The sequence below is a fragment of the Hippocampus bargibanti genome, linkage group LG01, assembly GCF_051943395.1.
Source record: "Hippocampus bargibanti isolate YZ-2025 linkage group LG01, ASM5194339v1, whole genome shotgun sequence".
Lineage (NCBI taxonomy): Eukaryota > Metazoa > Chordata > Actinopteri > Syngnathiformes > Syngnathidae > Hippocampus > Hippocampus bargibanti.
This window is the reverse complement of record NC_142734.1, coordinates 14,342,959-14,363,450: the sequence shown is the minus strand read 5'-3', so window position 1 is coordinate 14,363,450 and position 20,492 is coordinate 14,342,959. Positions and strand designations below refer to the sequence as shown.

Below are 20,492 nucleotides of genomic sequence, written 5' to 3'. Positions count from 1 at the left end.
CTCTTGGGCTTGGACTTGTTTTGTGCACTCGGCTTTTCTATCTCTGACAATGCGGGTGGCCCAATTCACACCCAGGCCAACGGGGGTGGAGAAAGCTCCAACCAAGCAGACAGCCTTCCCTACTCTTCCTCAGCCAGCAGAAGGCCCAACGAGAAGCGCCGGACGAAGCAACCCACACTGACTGTGTCGGACTGGGTCCGCATTCGCCGGCCGAGCTGCTCTCACAAATTGGACTCATTCTGGACAGCACCAGTCCAGATTACCGCCCAACTCGGACCGACCACCTTCTGTCTGGCTGACGGGTCGCGTTGGCATGCCAGCCGCCTAAGGTGTGAGTGGCGGCACCAACCCCCTCGAACGACTTCTCAGGCAAAGACTACTGACGTCCTGTCACACATCAGAGAACACCGATGGGACGCCTCGAAGAGCGTGGTGAACCAGCCGTGCCCGTGGGACCAGAGCCTTGGCCAGCTCGCGTTCGCCTTTGCCCTCGGTATTTGGACAATTATCACAGATTTTGAATGTTCAGACCCTAGCCAGTGTTTAGCCTATCGCGTGGCAGAATAACCCACACGGCTAAGCAGGGAAACCAGCAGACTACCCGGTTTCCCTTGTTACAGAGTGTTTTTGGTTCCTTCAGGGAGGGGGGGGGGGGGGGTAAATGTAGCATATGTCACACTGCTACAGAATGTTGCGACAGGTCGAAAAGCAGCGGTGACGTCACGACCGCAGGTAGATTCAGATGGTGGCACAATAAACACGTTAACAAAGCAACTCTCCTCTCTCATTCCTCCGGACACAACAAGCAGCTCTTATATTTTTTGTTCTTCTACTTTTTTTCCCCTAACTTTGCTGATGTAAATTGGAATTTCTCCATTGTGAGACGAATAAATGACGAATGGCCTTGCAGATGATACACAGTTGTATCTATAAAGTAACCACAACAGTTCATTGAAGCTGCGGTGTCACTGTTTCACGACCACATCAGCAAAAACGGCCAATGCTATTTAGAAAAAAAAGAAATGCTGTCATAACTTTTGGGTCATAAGAGGAGACTTTAACTCATTCACTGCCAGACAATGTGCAAAAATGTGTCCACTCCAGTGCCAGGGTTTTTGTCGTTTTCACTCAAATTGCAGGTTTTTAGGACTACATACATATTAAATGCAGTGTAAGAAACCTTAGACTCTCTTCTTTTATCAGGAAAAAAGAATTAATTCCTAAGTTATCTGGGTCTGGAGTTATCTAAGCATGAAGTGGGTGGTGGCTGTTCAAAAGGCAAATGCTGCCCCCTCGTGGGAGGAAAACACATTGGTCTAACTGGAGCTTGATCCATATCCCCCCTCCCCGCAAGAAAAAATTAACATAAACAAATTCAAGAACGATGCTCCACGTCATGCTTTTCAATTCCCAAATGATTTCGGGAATAGCAGTGATTGTGGTAATATCAATGTGGACAACAATTTGAATACATTTGCAAAAGAACCATTGACAAACTGAAAAAAATGGTTTTGGTCCTTCTTGAAGGAAATAATTTATGTTGTGGCTTAAGAAGTTTGAGCTATTTCAAATTCTTCAAAACCCAATGTTGGCTATCGTAGCTCTCCATATTATATGGAGCTACACCCAAGTGACAACAGGTCATTAAAGATGCTCCGTCACCATCTATATCAAATTCTAAACAGAATGAAACTACATTTTGAACAAAATGTAACAGATAATTATTTTTGTCAAATGAGTAAAGAGGATTGCTCTTAGCAAACACTTTCCTTCTATTTACGGTTTTTGAAAGACTAAAGAACAAATCTGAAACCTATTTGCTGGACTTTTTGATTTGGCTCAAACTTTTAGCAGTCAGATTATATGAATCACTAAAGCAGCTGAAAACATATACAGATTTTGGTATACAGGTTTTTTGGTTTCACGCTCCAAGTATACCAAGAGAAGAGTAACCATTATTTTATCTGAAGTAGACCTAATTATAGGAACAGTCTTCTTTATTGGACACCCGCAGGCAGGAGAGCATCAAACGCTGCAGCTCGGGTTACGACGAGAACAAAGAGGTAAAAACATATCACTCAAATCCTGTGACTGTAAAGCAGGGGTGGGCAAACTTTTTGAGTGCCGGGCCACAATTGGTTCTAAAATTTGACAGAGGAACCGGGCCAGGAGCAATTGGAGGGAGTGTTTCATGTGAAAAATAGCCATTTTCATTTGTCTCAAGGAATATGCAAGATATGGCATTTACAAACTATTTTGCAGATACTGGGAGGAGGAAATGGAAATAGATTAAAATAACATACACACTGTGATTTATCAAGTTTTTAATAAGTTTCAATCGAAGGTGCAAAGCTCAATAATATCTACTTGTGTTCCACAAAATCATGGATGGATTGTCCTGACCTTGCGCTCTACAAACTCGCCACGGACGCCCTCGCCTTCACGCGCAAACAGTACACGTGTATCATTGCTAAGCACACAGACATCGGTTACCTGCAGTTGAAATTTGCATACTCGGCACGTCAGCCAATCAGAAGCCTTCTTTCTTCCGGATTTTCGCAAGCGTTATAAGGTCATGCATTTGCATATCATTTTCCAAAATAGATGCACAGAACCTCAGCCCAGAAGAAATATTCAAAAGAAGCTAACAACATATGTGACGCTACAAAATGTAAATTTACATTAAACTGTGACTGTAAAGCAGGGGTCGGGAACCTATGGCTCGCGAGCCATATATGGCTCTTTTGATGAGTCCATATGGCTCGCTGATAAATATTACATATTATAATACATATTTGTCGTGCGGCGATACAGCAAGCAGGTGGAAAGAGGATAAAAGTTCACTCAGCTAGATGCAGGAAGGGTATTGTGAGTTTTCTTTATTTGAAGTTGATATCAGCTTTCAACAGACCACAGGTAACACCGCTCTCCAGCTTGTCCTTTGTCCCTCTTCTTCCTCCTCGAAGTGACTGGCTCAGGCTGGCTTTAAAGGTGCTTCACCTGAGCTTCTGGCCAATCAGGTCCCAGCGGCAATTGGCCATTCCCAGGTGGTTGCAATCACCTTCTCAGAGTCAATTAGTGGTCGCCCAACACAACTATTTTGGATGGGGAGAAATGCGCACCTTTCTCCCATCCAAAATCCATGAAACACAAAATTATTTAACATTTCTTTTAGCATCATGACATCATTCACCCCCTCTCCTCAGAGTTCAGACATTCTTGTCAAATAATCAGCAATAACATTTGTTGTCAGGGCAGAGAATGTCATATGTGACAGGTCCTATTCTCCTAGTCACAGCGTATGGGCCCTGCCACTTTGCCAGTAGCTTACTTGATCCCATATGCAACAATATTAACACCTTCTGTCCAGGGTGCCAATCTCTCCCTGATAAATTCTTGCCGTTATTCTCGCTGGAGATCCTCTTCCAGCTCATGACGTTCTGCATCTTCCGTTTCTTTCTGGAATTCTGGGTTCAGAAACCATGGGAATTGCAGCTTGTCTTAGATGATGAAACTGTGGAGGTTGGGCATGTTAGGTAACCAGACTTGGGAGTTTCTTGTGCGGGAGGTAGGTTCGTTGGCCTGGATGCTCGAGAGTCAGCGCCCTGGGGCTGCGGTCCCAGAGGAGGATAATGTTAACTAGATCGACTGTCAAATGTCCATTCTTACTTGTTGGGTGCATCTGATCTCTAGATCTGTTCAATCAACATCATCTCATGTCTGAGTCTTAGGCTTCACCACTGGTTCCATCTCACTCTGCTCAGTTCCATCCTTGGCTTGGCAACTGTCAGACGCCTCATGGAAAAGAAGAACGGCATCTTCTTGGGGCAACTCAAGCTTCTGGTTTCCTTGATCCCCTTCAGAACTCTTCAGTCCAGTTTGGTTGGCCCGTGCTACACAACTTCTTACTCGTCCCACCTTCCTCCTCTCGGCTTCCTCTTATCTTTTCCACTTCAGCAAGGCGTAACGATCCCACCTTCTTCATGCAGGGTGAAACCATCCCACCACTGCCACCAATTGTCGTGCGGCGATACAGCAAGCAGGTGGAAAGAGGATAAAAGTTCACTCAGCTAGATGCAAGAAGGGTATTGTGAGTTTTCTTTATTTGAAGTTGATATCAGCTTTCAACAGACCACAGGTAACACCGCTCTCCAGCTTGTCCTTTGTCCCTCTTCTTCCTCCTCGAAGTGACTGGCTCAGGCTGGCTTTAAAGGTGCTTCACCTGAGCTTCTGGCCAATCAGGTCCCAGCGGCAATTGGCCATTCCCAGGTGGTTGCAATCACCTTCTCAGAGTCAATTAGTGGTCGCCCAACTCAACTATTTTGGATGGGGAGAAATGCACACCTTTCTCCCATCCAAAATCCATGAAACACAAAATTATTTAACATTTCTTTTAGCATCATGACAATATTGTAGTTTTTTTCGCCGTTCATTTCCCGTTGGGGCTGCAGTTTGCGGAAAGCGCAATTTTGATTGGATGACACTGACCGAGAATGGCCGAAAGCGCCATGTTGATTGGATGATAGTGGCCGCCATGTTGAAACAGGTAAACGGCCCTTTAAATGAGCCCAACTTGTGCACTTCAGCGTCAATGCACCGGCGCATTAGAAGAGAGAAAATGTTCTGATTCTAATTTGCAATGAAACAATACCATCGATGAAAAGTCGAATGTCAGTGACATTTTAGCAAGCCCGATGTTAACGTTAGCATCAACATACTTCTGCGAGAAGTAGATTGCACATAGCAAGTGTGGAAGCTTATGAGCCGTGTGCAGGCTAGCTAGCAGTAACTTCGCCTCTGGACCGGCAAATTGAATTTCATTCCGATCGTTTTCCTGGATTTTTACCAAACACGAGGAACGGAAAACCATCCATGTTAACGGTGAGTACCATCACAAAGTTATTTTAAATAATACATTCTGATATTTTGTTGAAAAGTGGCCGCGCGCGTGTGTGTGCGCGCGCGCACGCGAGCGTTTTTATGTGCGCGCGCACGCGAGCGTTTGTATGTGTGCGCGCGCGTGCGTGTGGCTCTCGCTGAAAAACATTTCTAAATATTTTACTTTTATGGCTCTCTTAGTCAAAAAGGTTCCCGACCCCTGCTGTAAAGTGTACATGAGAGTTATGAAGGGGGCTTAGTGGCTTGTAGCAGGCAATGCAAACATTGTATTGTGCACCATGATGACAAATGACTACATTAGCGAAATCTACAGCCATGGACATTTTCTGTAAATTAAGCAAGGTAGTATATGTTGTAGGTACATCCTTAATGAAAAAAGTAAACTTTATATTTTGCGACAATGCTTTTTTTGTGATTACTAGTCTTATTGTGTTTCAAATTGTGAAAAATGGTGCAGGGAGCTTGTCCTAGTTGTCTGCCTTGTTGTCCGCTAACTTTTTGTTATGACTTTCAGACACTGTTTTTACTATAATTAGGACAAGTTCGGCGGGCCGGATTAAAAAGCCTAACGGGCCGTATGTGGCCCGCGGGCCGTAGATTGCCCATATCTGCTGTAAAGTGACCTTGACAGTTTTCAAAGGCGCTTAAAAATGAAATGTATTATTATTATTATTATTATTATTATTATTATTATTATTATTATTATTATTATTATTATTATTATTATTATTATTACAGTAAAGTCTCGTTATATCGATATCGGATATATCGATAGTCCCGGTTATATCGATACTATTTCTATGCACGCACGGAGAAAATTACATGCAAACAGGGTCGGATATATCGATAGTCCCGGTTATATCGATATTTTTTCGGACTCCCTTGAATATTGATATAACGAGACTTTACTGTATTATTATTATTATTATTATTATTATTATTATTATTATTATTATTATTATTATTATTATTATTATTATTACACTGGCACTCAGTCAGCTGTAGAATAGATTTTAAAATTCTGGGATGGTCAATAAACCACTTGGTTACGGAGGACCTGGACACATTAAAGAAATGCTCCTGGAATATAAACCCGGTTTAACATTCTGGGGTATATCTGTGGTGCCCATAGTTCAAACCAATCAAAACAGTAGCCTCATTTGGTTGTTATCCCGCATGCAAAAGGAATATGTATGCATATGTACGATTGGGGTCGTTTTGAGCATTTCTATAATCAATTAGGCCAAAATTCTGCACAACTTTTTATTTTTCTATTTTGCAATAAAAAGTCAAAATTTTGTTTGCCTTTAAAATGTGCCTCATGCCTGGGTTTGACTTCAAGGCCCTGAAATTGTCATGAGCCAGTTGACAGCTGGGCGGGGCCTCCGCTCCCGCCGTTCGCCAGCTGCTGTCAATTTCCTCCTCATTGACTGTGGACATTTAAACCCGACGCTGGCACTCACCCAGCGTCGGAAGATACTTCGCCTCGTGCCATGCCAGTACTTGGAACTTGTAGCCAGTACATAATTTGCTTCGCCCGAGGAATGATTTTAGCCACGAACGCGTTTGTTTATTGCACCGCGTCGTAGGTTGTTTTGCATCCCCGTGTGCCACTTTATTTTTCTTAGTTAGTGTGGTCGAGTGGATTGCCGCCACTCACCCACTAGCATTGTCAGTTTGTCATTCTTGGTTTTGTCTCACGAACTTTTTTACCGGGTCCGCGTCTTTTCGGACCCGCGCTTTATGTTAATAAATCCATTGCCGGTACCTACGCCTCTGTCCTGCTTAGCGATCCACCGCCAATCCCACACGTTCCTGCTCGCCTGCTGCCACTGTCGCCGCCGGAACGTGACAGAAATGACTAGCAATGCTCCCTGTGAAGTGGTCCATATTGCACACTTTTGTTCGAAACTACAATCAAATAGAAAACTATATTTGTAAATAAATATTTCCCTGGCAGAACTGATGCATCCACAACAACAAAGTGTTGGCTCTCATTAGATTCTACCTAATGAAATGGCCTGTGTTTCATCATATGTTCACAACCAAATACGTTCCTATTAATACGTGGGGCAAATTTTCATCAAACACCAAAATATTCTACATTATAAACATTATCGGAAAGGTGGTGGTGGAGGGAGGGTGTGGGGAAGTCTAATAAGCCCAATTGTCAGATGGTTTAAGGGAGTTCCTCAGCACTTGATTGGAGGATATTAACGTTGCCGCACGGTGGAAGCAATTTCATGTTTCATTAGCTCATACGCACCCCGATTGGACTGGCGGTGTAACCCCTCATATGCTTCTTCAGTTCATGCTTTGTCCACATTGATTCATTAGGGATGCAAATATAGAATCCAGCATTCCTCCATCAAGTTCTATGTTACGCTAAAATACTAAGGGACATAACTAGTGATTACACTGTGACTTATTGCACTTTTTCACATGACACGCTAATGTGTTAACCTTGAAGCAGAGCCACGATCGCTAACAAAGGTGCCCATCAAGCGATTGTAGCAAAGTATCAGTTTCCTTTTCATGAAATGACACACTGAATGAGATGTAAAAGCAGAAAAGCAGCATGAAAGTCAGCCTTTGGAAACACGCACAATTACCTGTATTTGAGTAATGAACGCCGAAGAAATACATTATGGAGTCAAATGACCACACAGACTGCTTGTTGAGTGACTGATACGAATATTTACATGCAATCTGGACACACACACGCATGGACATGCGCGCAGACACACACACGTGCGTAATGAGATGTGAGTGAAGAAGACATTATCAGAGACATACTGTGGTTGAAAAGGTGGTTGGGCGGCTGTTGTAGGTGCACCTAGACGGCAAAAAGAAGGCTTCTTTTCTCATTACCTCAAAAATAGAGTTTGTACAAAACAATTTAATTTTACCGGCTAGCCAGATTGCTTTGAAAAGTTGAGCGCTTCACAGAAGGATTTTATTGATTTCATTCTTTTAAAGCAGGTCACTGAAGGCGTGTGCTTATTTGAAAAAAAAAAACAAATAATGAAGTTCAAGTCGTGACCGGAAGGCCGTGACACCCACAGCAGATGCTCCCTCTACAAGCATGAATGACTTGTTGACATTGAAACAACCCTGAGTTGCCACCCATTGAGATACAAAAATACACTCACAGGTAGGCGGCCTTGCCCTCCTCCATTTCTTTGCCTTTGCCACTGGTGGCCGTCTTTTTGCTGCACAGAGTGCGCGTAATGCACATCAGCAGGCCGCAGTGCCGTAGGAAGAAGCAGCTGACATCCACCAGGACAAGCAGCAGGAGAAGTGCTCCGAGGCCAAGGCCCACCACAGCTCCGAGGCCCAGCCCATTGAAGAGGGATTCTGTTCACACACAGACAAAGCGCTGTGAGGTGGCGCAAGAGGTCTGCAGGTGACACTTTCCATTTGGTACAGCAAGGTTTTGAAATTGTTGTTCACTCATAGTTTTATATATATATATTTTCTCTATTTCTTCAAAGGTAACCCGCTGCGGCGGGCGCTGCTCTGGGTCGCGGTCTTGTCCCATGGGGTCCCTGATTGCTGTGTGTACAGGTCCTTGGTGTGTTGCTACACCACGGGATCCTTGTCGATGGCATGCGATCACGGTCTACTTTCCAGTTGTGGTGTAGATGGAACCATGAAATGGTGTTTTAAGTCACGCAAAGTACTTTGTTTGGAATTTTGGGGATTAAAAGTGCTTTCAATGAAGTTTGATTGACTGGGTGGGAAGCCTGGTGAGGGAGGCTACATTATTTCCGGTGTATAAGGCGCACCGGAATAATAGGTGCGCTTTATGAGAATGTTTATGTAGTCCTAAAAGTCAATATTCTGTGAGTCCTGCAATTTGTGTGACAATGGCCAAAACTGTGGCACTGGAATGGACACATTTTCTGGCAGTGAATGAGTTAATTCTCGAAACACACCTGCATTTAGCACAGAAGCATTCCAAGGAAATAAACAGGGTGTACAAATGAAGTTAGCTCAAATGAAACAATTAATTGCAGCTTTGAATGAAAAAAAAATCTCTCTGGTACCAGAGAAGCCAGGAAAAAGGTTGAGACATTAACAACCGCATGTGGCTAGACATACATTTTACATGGAGCCTCGGAAAAAAATCTGCAATGCGGATTCATATCCCGAGCTGGAATTACACTCAAAGGCGACATGTACACAATTATATGTAAAGTTCATTCCTGTAGGAGGATGTTTTGGGCTACACGGTGAGTCACAGGCCACGGTGAACAAGTGCCGGCGGTGCTTGAATACTTTGCGATGTGTTTTTCATGTTTTGGGCCAAACCAGAGAAATATTTTTGGATTCTAAATGCGTGAAGCACTACTTTCCATTTCTTTCACTGTGTGTTTTAATCATGTGTGAATGTGGAACAATGTTAATATTGGCAAAATCCTCTTCTTGTCTTTTAATTACTTGGCCCTAATTGTAGTAGCTAGGCAACACAGAAGTGGCTTGTGCTAATGTGAGTCTTTACCTGCTTTTTGTTTACATACAGTAAAGTCTCGTTATATCGATATTCAAGGGAGTCGGAAAAAATATCGATATAACCGGGACTATCGATAAATCCGACCCTGTTTGCATGTAATTTTCTCCGTGCGTGCATAGAAATAGTATCAATATAACCGGGACTATCGATATATCCGATATCGATATAACGAGACTTTACTGTATTTAACTGTGGCAGGCAAAACGAATGCCAACGTCTGTGGCATGAGGGCATTAGCGCATTGTTGTTCATTTATCTTTCTCCTCCGAATCCGCGACCTAACTAATTGGTTGTGAGTGAGTTTTCACACATTACCTAATTCCAAAAACGGCAGGACACATTAATTTTTATTTCCATGCTCTATTAAACCTCAATCTGACGAAGACTCCTGATTACTTTCTGAAATATGGCGGCCATTGATGTGTCTTTCTATTACTCGGTATCCAAACACATCCATACCTGTCCAACCCTGACAACGCAGACTCATTATGCCTCACTGCTGATTGACTGTGACTGGAACGTTCTGAAAGGAAGCCAGTCCATTAACAATGATCGAATGGACATGAATTGATCAGGGGACACAGGAGATGCTAATCTTCAGAGAGAACCGAAGTGTTGGAGGATGCGAAAGAGTATGCTCTGTAAGTGTTGGGACATTCTGCGGAAATCAAAGTTGCCCTGAGAGCTTTTAAAAGGATCATTAACAGAGGGACAATCTCCTCTTGGACCAGACTTAAGCAAGATTCAGCGAACCCTGATACGACTGAAGAACACTCAAGAGCCAACTTAAAGAACAAAATACTATAAAAGGACAAATGCTTTGTTTTTTTTTCCACCTTTGATGAGCACTTCGAATCCACCAACAAACACAACCACCCCTGAATGAACAATTTTATCTCGTACTGACAACTTCCAGGTCATCCCTTGAAACGCCAAACCGTGTGACTTTGATACTCACTAGTACAGTGGTTCTTAACCTTGTTAAAGGTACCAAACCCAACTAGTTTCATATGAACATTCACTCTACCCTTCATTAGTGAAAAATACAAATATGATTCAAGAAGTGTTCCCTCAGTTTGAATTGCACAACTTGGCATGACAAATCATGAAGATAGGACAGACTCCCATCATTTTTCCTGTTGCATGTCAATCCATGTTCTAAATATATGTCAGACTTTCATTTTTGCTCGACATATTTATCATGTATAAAAAAAATTGCACTACATATTAACACCGCAGTGGCTTGTTGACAGCAAATTAAAATTCCTGCAACACTGATTGGACAAGTGATGTGATGATCATCTGCCGTGGGCGTGTCATCACTAGCTGACATGCCGAGTCGGATGTTTCTAAACGAAGGCAAAGGCCCCATTGAAGCCGAGAGTGATTCACCCCTGGGGTTCAATGGAACCCAGGTTAAGAACCACTACACTCGTATTATAGATATATAAATAAATTAAAGTTACAGCTTCTTCTTCCAAACATTTGTAGAGAAGGTTACTCGTACCTTAGGGCAAAACTATACTTTTGACTTTTTCTTCATCTCTTCACACCCCTTTTACTTTTTTCCCCACTTCCTGACGATCAAGAGCAACCCGACAAATCAGCTTTAAAATATTATGTTTTTAAGTATTTTACATTTCATTCTTGAATCTTAGTTTTATGTAAAATGAGGACATTGTCGCTGTGTGTGGTAATGTTATGTTGCTGAGCGCAGAGCAGGGAAATGGCATCTACTTTGCAAAGTGACTCGTTTCAGTGTGAACATGTCTATGCATGAAAGCTGCTCTATTCAAAAAAGATGTGGATTTAGATTTTCTTACTGGCTCAAATTATGTAAATAATTTATTTCAGATCACTCCACATGTTTTTGATGAGGTTGAGGTCTGGGGACTGATCTTGATTCCGTGTTTGATGTACCATTGCTACAATTTTGAGATGGGAGTATACTTGTGCAATAACAATTGAATTGTTATTCTGTTATTCTGATGATCAAGGAGGGAACATTGGTCTCCCTTGTTTTACATACTTTTATTGCCTTCTTAGCACAAAACATTCACCCAGATTCACTGTTGGTCTAATGTTCACTTTTAGAGAACTCACTCTCCTCCAATGACATCTTTGCATTGCTCCTGGGCCCGTTCCCACAATGCACCTAACAAGAGAAGACAGTCAATCGAAGACCCGCCTTAAGCCCAAAGCTTCCCAGGTCTTCCAATCTGTTTGTGAGGCAGCGCACATGCTTGCTGGCCATTTAGCTGGAACAGAAAAACATTGTCTGGATATATTCCAAACCATTACAAATAGACTCTAGGAGGAAAATCAGGACTTTCCCGAGAGAGTTTTTTGTTGGTGGTACTCACAGTGGGACAGTATTGGAATTACCTTTTTATTTCAACAATATGCATTTCTGGCAGTGGGTTGAGAGAGTGAGAGCATTACATACTTCAAAGCAGCACATGGCACACACATCAAAGCGTCTGTCTGCATTTCTGCATACATGCGCACATTTGTATGCGAGTGGCTCCAAACAAGCTGGAGGGCCCATCCCGTTTTATTCGTTGTGAAACTCAAGGCCACCCACAAGTTTCACATCCACAAACCAAAAACACTAGGTCAACATTGGTGGGGACTCAAAGAAACGTATTGGCGCTTGAATTTCCCCATTGTTGGACAATTAGAGGTTTTCTGATTCTGATTCTGAAAAAGAACGCCGTAGTGGAATTTTCAGATTTGAGTCAGAACCCGTCCTAGGATATCGTTGTGGATATTGCCACAGAGCAACGTTTGGGTGGCAACACTCACGTCGCACTATGTGAGATGCATTGTAGAATTGCAGGCCAAGCGGCTCAGTAGCAACAAATACTTAAATTAGAAAAAAAAGGATCTCTGTTGACCTAACCACACAGAAACAACAACGCTAACTGGGGTATAGCTTAGTTTATAGTGTAAGTTTTCCTTTCCCACTCTCTAACCCTCCAAAGGCTCCCCTCTTTCTCCCATCACTGCCTGAGAGCATGTTATGTTTGAAAATGTGCTGCGTGCAAATGAACATTAAAATCAATTGTTTAAGCAGTCTGGAAATAAAGCCCAGAAAGGCAGTCTATCAAAGCCTTTGTTTACTCGCTGTTGGCCTCTCACGTTAGCCTCGCAAGGGAATTTGCAAACTTTGATGCCATAATGAAGATGAAAAGACCCAGTTTAGCTTAACGCTAACTAGCAGCTGCTACAATGTAATCAGAAAATCAGAATCAGGAAACTTTTATTCGTCCCATAATGGGGAATTTTGAAAAATAAATGTAAGCAGATTGATTTCAAATGATGGATTTAAAAAGAGGACATCTTCGCTTCCCCGAGGGTAAACTAAGTTTTTTTAAACTAAAAATAAGATTTCTGCTTTTACCTGTGATCTCAGGCTTTTGTGGCATAAAGAACTGGTAGAAGGTGGGCTCTGACAGGCCTTTCACATTGCGGGCTGTAATCTCTACTTCATATCGTGTGTTCCACTGCAGTGGCTGCAGAGTCGCAAAGTCATTGGAGCCTGGAACGAGTTTGGTCATCCATTGCTCCTCTTTGTCCTGGAATGCAACAAAGATATGGAGTCAAATCGATGGAAATTTGTGTCAAAGATGATGAAAAGATCCTGTCACTCACTGTCTTATATTTGACGATGTATTCCACTATCGGCATCCCACCGTCATCCTGTTTTACCAGCCCCAGCTTATAGGCTTTCCCCATTCCTCTCTGCCCGTGGACTGCTGGTGGGCTTGGTTCTCCTGAGGGACACACAGGGAGGTGAGGAGGACCAAAAGTCAAAATGACGCATCCTTTTCTTCAAAGTAGAGGTGGAAAAATGACGCCGTATGATGGCTGATTTGCTAAATTGTAACGACAGTTTAAATGACTTTATGTGGGTACTAACACCCCGTTAACCCAAATTGTTTATAAATTGGAATGTGCTGAGTCTCTAATTTATGCTCATGCAGTTGTTAAGTCATAATTAAAGTCGATATTTATGAAAATCACTGCGAGATCGACTAAATTAAAAACAGTATGTTCAGCTGTAATGTGTGTATGCCTTTTTGTGTCATCAATGGCACAAATTAGCGGAATTCATAACCTTGAAATTTTGTATGTCTGGAACTTTCTAAAACAAGGACCCTGTGCAGTGCAATAATTTTTGGCATGCATTCACACAAGGCAACATGGGTGTGGGTTGAAAAAAAACAAGTAGATGACAAATTGATTACTGAATGAACTTGGAGACCATCAAGAAAAAGTGGTTGAATGTTGATGCACAGTAAAATTCTGGATGCACTCTCTAAGTCATTCATGTAAAAAGTCTTGGCATTGGGAGACTTACGGATGGGTAAAGTCTGGAAGGTCTCCATGTGACTGAACTCGCCTTGACCTTTCCCATTGACAGCCGCCACTCGCACCTCGTACGTCGTATTGGGCTCCAGGCCGGTCAGCACCACCGTTGCTGGTGAGACAGAGAAGCGTCACTCGCATGGTGACCTCAAACACGAGTGTGCACTTTTCCTGTCGAAAACAAGTCTGCTCATAAATATTCACAAGCTTGATCCGGATTCAGTCAATTGCTCAATGTCTGCCCATTTGTTGCTCTTCTCCTTGCGCACGCACTGCATATAAAAATGGAGTGTAAACAGAGAATCTCAATATCAGAGCGCAGTCTGTCACTCGTTTGCATTTACATAACCTTCCTTGCGCTGAAAACCCAACAACGTAATGAGCTCACCACAATGTTTTGTCAGTCAGAACAAATTAAATACTCTGTAATAGGAGCTTGTGCACGGCTTCAGCCCTGTAACAAAGTCGGCAATTTGCAGCCGTGCTAGGTTTGTATAGTTTGAGCACAGACTTCAATTTGCACAACCGCATTGCAATGTAAAGAGTCCAACCATCTAATTATATTTTGGCATTATCAACTGTGAAAAGGATTTCTCCAATGGCACACACTCAATACCAATTAAGGGAGTGCACAAAAGTATTTTCGGTCTTAATTATTAAAAAAAAACAACACATAAAACTAGGCTTCAAATCACAGTACGCCAGGCTATTTACTGTAAAGTATGACAGTGAGTTCAGTAAGGCACGGACGCTGGAGTACGCAGATCGATCAGTTAATCAGCTTGGAGCTGGCCTACAATCTGTAGGCCTCATATTACATGTACAACAAACACAAAATAACCAGTTTTGAAATCAGAAGCCAGGAAAAATGTTTTTTCAAATATGATTAGGCATTAACTTATCAAATAAATAAATAAATACATAAATAAATACATGTTATTTGCTTCCACGGGCCACACATAATTATTAGGGGTTTTCAGATTGGCTCCTAGATCCTGAGCGTTGCATTTTCTTCCATGACGAACTCTGCAGAGGCATCCCAATACTTTTGTTCATACTTTGTTCCAGTGTTCCACTCCAATACTCACTTTGCACACTATGTGATCTGACATCCTTCCAGTCCTGCGGGCCGACCTCCTTGTACTGGACCAGGTAATAACCGATGGGAACGCCGCCATGGGAGTCCGGCTTCATGAATGTGACGGTAGCCAAACGCTGTGAGATGGCTGACAGGCGTACCGAATACGGATTGGATGGCACATCTGGAAATGACAAGACCTCAAAATCATATGGGCTTGAATACACAACCTGTCCTGTCTCATAACTGTTGTAATCGCGTTGTCTTAGTAGCCTTCTGAAGCGCTTTGTTTCCTCAAAGACCACATGTGAGGTCATCTTTTATTCGTTTCTTCTGCTATTCCGGGCAATTCAATCTGCACTAAAGGTAATTGGAAGGCGCAATCATGTATCAGCCTACACTACAGTAAATTAAGGTCCACTTGGTAAATAGAGATGGGAATGGTAAATCAGATGGCTTTGTATGAGATGAAGATAGGGTAAATACAAGTGGTCATGGAACTTTATGGTAATTGCAAATAGACCCATTACAATTAGCAGAGAGCCGGGTGTTGCAAAGTACTTGTACAGCTCTGAAGTTCTACATGTACACTGGCCAACTTTGCACATTCTAAACTTATTTGGAAGTCTAGGCTCACACTCACCTGCCTGGGCCAGAATGAATTCCTGGTATCGAATGCCAATGTTATTGCGGGCAGTGCAGTTGTATCGACCAAAGTCCCTGTCGGACATTGGAGTAACCTGAACAAAAAAAGAGGCAATTTTGATGCTGACGGAAACAGAAAGCAAACATAAAACCACAATCAAAAAGCCGTGCATCTGTGTGTTCATGCTTCTTTGGTCACACCTCCAGTAGAGACTTGCCCATGCCGTTGTGCACCCGCGTGTTGATGGTCCCGTCTGAGGAGATGGTGAAGTGCTCCCTCCTCCACAGCAGCGTAGCAGAGGGGTTGGACATCACATCGCAGCTGATATTCACTGGGTTCCCCTCCCAAGAATAGTAGATAGTGTGGTTGGTCAAGAACTTTGGTATGTCTGTCCAGAACACAGACGGCATGAAGGTCACCATATTTTATGTTTCAACGAATATGTAACCACTGCAGGCTGCATATGCGATCAAAAACATGCTGTGAGTATGACTTGGTAAGATTGAACCCTCAGAGCAAAAGAAGAATTTCACTGAGCTCCCTGAACATCATGAAGAGAAACCCCAATAGGAGCCTCTTCAAACTCACGCCAGAAATCTCCATTATAACTGTCTCTGGGATAATAAATATACAGAAGCATATAAATAAATAAAGGATGGAAGGAGACACTCAATTCCCGCAAATGGGGGAAGCAGTTTTGTCCACATTCCTTTCAGTCGAGGCATGATAGAGGTTTTATTCTTGCTCGCAAAATTCCATTAGAAAGATTGATGCTTGGTTCTCCGTCACCAGCGAGGACATGTTATCCCCTCTTAGCCTGCAGTGACTTAGTAAATGAGCCCATTAGTCCGGGTGGCAGCGATTGCCTCAGTCGGGTATGCGCTGGAGCCACTTGTCGGCTGAGGACAACGCAACCGAATTTAGGATCTAATGATGCATGCAACATATGCGTGCCGTGTGGTTCTACACGAGAATGCCGACAACTCCATCTTTCCTGAGCAATGTGGGTAGCACAGAGAGAGACAATCAGATGTGCTAAATTCATTTGCACTTGATCAGCCTCGCAGTTTATTTCATCGCTTCTGAGAACGTCAGGGCACTTGACCAACAAATACCTCTGTCCTATGCTCTCGTTCAAAAAGTGAGAATAATGAACCCAATCATTCAAAGGCCAATATTCACATCTTGGCGTCAGAGCTCATTAGGTTGGGGATAGCCCACCCCGAATGACCTCCAAACACCAAGTGAAATGTAGGAATCGCATTAAATGTAAGGGAAGCAATCAGTGTTGTTTAGACGACGCATGGCAAATTAGCAAGGCTGTGAAAGCGGCTGGCGATGACGCAATTATATTATTCACGGCCCTTTTTTCCATTAAGCAGTTTTGTTCCCAGAAATAAAGCCGCAACAATTGTCAGAGAAAATTTCTGGGTTCTTGGTTTATTTTGGATTACTAAACATTGATTTCACTGTTACCACGTTATCTTTGTGTGAGAAACAATCTTAATAGATAAGAAGGTTAATTGGCTGGAAAGTTTGTACGTCTACTAAAATGGACTCAAATTAGATCAAAATGTTTTGGAGTTTTCGTCCACTAAAACTGGATAAAAAGTATCTTGAGTAGGAATGACTAAAATGTACGGTATTTTTCATTGTATAAGGCGCACACAGAAGCCTTGATTTTCTTCAAACCATCACCCTGCCCTTATACGCCGTTGCACCTTATATGTGTGGTAATATTGAGCCACAATAGGTCTTGCAACGACTGTCAGCAGCCACGACTCTATTTCCCCCTGAAGAACAAGTACTGTATTGAGTAACCCCAGCCTCTACGGTGAAGCATTATAATGTGGTGTGCCTTATATTTGGAAAATGTTTATATATTTATATATTATAGTTGGAAGACATTTTTTCATTCATTGAAGGTGCACCTTTTAGTCTGGTGCGCTTTATATCTTGAAAAAGTTTGAAAATACACCATTCATTGGAGGTGCGCCCTATACTCCGGTGCACCTTTTAGACCGGAAAATAGGGGAACTAAAACTAAAAATAATTTGTGCCCAGAAGATGAAGAATAAATCTAAAAAGGCCGCCAAAAAACAACTCTGTTCGAAAGAATTGAAAGAACAAAATATGTTTAACGACAGCACAGTAGACATCATTCTTATCGTCACAGTGGGTCCAGCATCTTGATCCTGTTTGCAGCTGCTTATTTTGCAACGGTTCAAACTTCACTGGGAGGAGAAGTGCGGTCCCGAATCAGAAAAGCATCACATCGGAAATAATGGAATGTCAAAAACCCACTTACACTCAATATCCAGAAACATGCTCTTCTGATGCCCTCCGATCCTGCTGAGTGCCTCGCAGTCAAAGCGACCCAGGTCGGCAAGCCTCACACTGTTGATTGTCAGCACTGATTTGCCGTGGTGACCGCGCACCTCTAAGCGTCCATCATGGCTCTGAGGACATAAAATGCAAAGGTGAAGTGTGAAGTTTAGAACAACGTGAAGATGTCTGAACTGAAAATGTATTTATTTTCAATAGGATATATCCAAAATAATTTAGACAAGCGCTCATTTTTTGTACTAACTGACAAGCCACCGTTTAAAGTGGCACCTGCAGGCTATTGAAGACACTTTTGACATCCTCTTTTCAGTCAAAGTCAAAGTCAAAGTCAAAGTAGGCTTTATTGTCAAACATGCTAATATGCATGACATACAGCACATATGAAATTAATGTCCTCTCGGACCCAGCGTGCAAGACATGCAAGGCACTTATAATGTGGCTAAAAGACATACAATTGACAACAGACAATACTTGTAATTTCTGTATGTAAAGTGAGGTAGTGTCGTCTTGAAAGTGAGGCAGTGATGTATGTAAAGTGATGTAGTATTGCAAAAACAAACAAGAAGAAAGGGTTGAAGTGAGGTCTTGCAGAAAAAAATGAGAAAGAACAAAAAAATAGAGTTCAGGATGATCGTACAGCATGTAGCGTGTACTCAGAGTTCGGTGAGTGTGACAGTGGGAAGGGGCAGGCTGGGCAGGGCTGGGAGGGAGTTGAGTCTCACACGGTGATACAGCTGGTCAGGATGCTCTCGATGGTACCGCGGTAGAAGGAGATCGTGATGGGGGTCGGGGCTACAACTCTTTTAGGCTTGCGGAGGAAGTACATGCGCTGGTGGGATCTCTTGGCGATTGATGCCGTGTTGTGGCTCCAGGACAGGTCTTCGGATATGTGCACTCCCAGGAACTTGGTGCTGCTCACTGTCTCCACTGCAGCACCGTCGATGGTTAGTGGAGCATGCTGGGGGCGCACTCTCCTGAAGTCCACAACAATCTCCTTCGTCTTCTCCACATTCAGACAGAGATTGTTGTCCTTGCACCACGTGGCCAGGCGGCTGACCTCGTCCCTGTAGGCTGTCTCCTCGTCGTTGTTGATGAGGCCCACCACAGTCGTGTCATCCGCAAACTTTATGAAAAGGTTGGAGCTGGGTGATGATGGTGAGCAGTCGTGCGTGAGCAGAGTGAAGAGGAGGGGGCTCAGCACACACCCCTGGGGGCCCCCTGTGTTCAGCGTGATGGTGCTGGAATTGTTGTCGCCAACTCTGACTGCCTGTGGTCTCCCCGTCAGGAAGTCCAGCAGCCAGTTGCACAGGGAGGTGCTCATCCCCAGTTTGCTCAGTTTATCGGTGAGCTGTTGGGGGATGATTGTGTTGAATGCTGAGCTGAAGTCGATGAACAGCATTCTGACGTAGGAGTCTCTGGTCTCCAGGTGGGTGAGCGCTGTGTGGAGAGCAGTGGAGATGGCATCATCGGTCGAGCGGTTGGGCCGATATGCAAACTGGAAGGGGTCATGGTTGGGGGTGAGGGCAGCCTTGATGTGGTTCATAACTAGCCGCTCGAAGCACTTCATGAGGATGGGAGTGAGTGCGACCGGGCGGTAGTCATTGTGGCAGGTGGGGGACGACTTCTTTACATAATTTGAGCCATAATTTGAGCCAGTAAGAAAATCTAAATCCACATCTTTTGAATAGAGCAGCTTTCATGCATAGACATGTTCACACTGAAACGAGTCACTTTGCAAAGTGATGCCATTTTCCTGCTCTGCGCTCAGCAACATAACATTACCACACAAAGCGACAATGTCCTCATTTTACACAAAACTAAGATTCAAGAATGAAATGTAAAATACTTAAAAACATAATATTTTAAAGCTGATTTGTCGGGTTGCTCTTGATCGTCAGGAAGTGGGGAAAAAAGTAAAAGGGGTGCGAAGAGTGAAGAAAAAGTCAAAAGTATAGTTTTGCCCTAAGGTACGAGTAACCTTCTCTACAAATGTTTGGAAGAAGAAGCTGTAACTCTGATTTTCGGCGTTATTTATTTATATATCTATAATACGACTGTAGTGGTTCTTAACCTGGGTGTCGACGAGCGCTCTGTCTGCCCGGAAGCTAGTTAGCTGGGCTAGCTGGATGGCACTGTCCGGTATGCTGTCGGTCAGCCATGTTTCCACAAACACAAGGGCACAACACTCACCCACGGTCTTGGAAGTTGAGCGGAGAAGTCTGATGTAGTCCATTTTATTGTCCAGCGAGCGCACGTTAGCCAGCGTGATGGTAGGGATGGACGGCCGGTGAGGACTAGTCGCGAGCCTAATGCGGATACCTCCACGCTTTCCCCTCTTCTGTTTCCTCATACAGCGCTTGTGGCGCCTCCACTCTGGGTTGGGTGCAGGAGTGGGGGTCGGTGGAAGCGTGGGGGTCAGTAGACGAGCCGACTCTCTGAGAAATCCATGCTTGCGTAGCACTTCTGCTTCAGCTGGTTTTGGTTTTAAAAATGAACTGCCGATGTCGAGCAGAACCTCACGGGAGTAGGTACACCTCGGGTATAGCGAGGCAAACGGAGATGGACATTTACACGAGTGAGACAAATATAATAAACACGAAAAAAAAAACAATTTGCCGGGAGAGAGAGGAACCGCT

The 20,492-nt window shown here is 43.4% G+C and overlaps 1 protein-coding gene across 4 annotated transcripts in view; it reads right to left on the bottom strand.

Annotated features, from left to right (window-relative positions):
• The window catches only part of ncam2a (neural cell adhesion molecule 2a), a 260,785-nt gene that overhangs the window by 51,777 nt on the left and 188,516 nt on the right, over positions 1–20,492 (bottom strand). For 3 of the 4 annotated variants that reach the window (XM_088998258.1, XM_088998267.1, XM_088998250.1), the window contains exons 9-16: positions 17,819–17,969; positions 15,711–15,898; positions 15,508–15,604; positions 14,875–15,048; positions 13,779–13,898; positions 13,070–13,191; positions 12,819–12,993; positions 8,052–8,256 (exon numbers count right to left, since the gene is read on the bottom strand). In XM_088998258.1, coding sequence (XP_088854384.1) covers positions 8,052–8,256; positions 12,819–12,993; positions 13,070–13,191; positions 13,779–13,898; positions 14,875–15,048; positions 15,508–15,604; positions 15,711–15,898; positions 17,819–17,969 — 1,232 coding nt within the window. Of the gene's footprint in view, positions 1–7,695; positions 7,736–8,051; positions 8,257–12,818; positions 12,994–13,069; positions 13,192–13,778; positions 13,899–14,874; positions 15,049–15,507; positions 15,605–15,710; positions 15,899–17,818; positions 17,970–20,492 lie in introns of all 4 variants that reach the window. The other variant, XM_088998251.1, reaches the window with a different exon arrangement.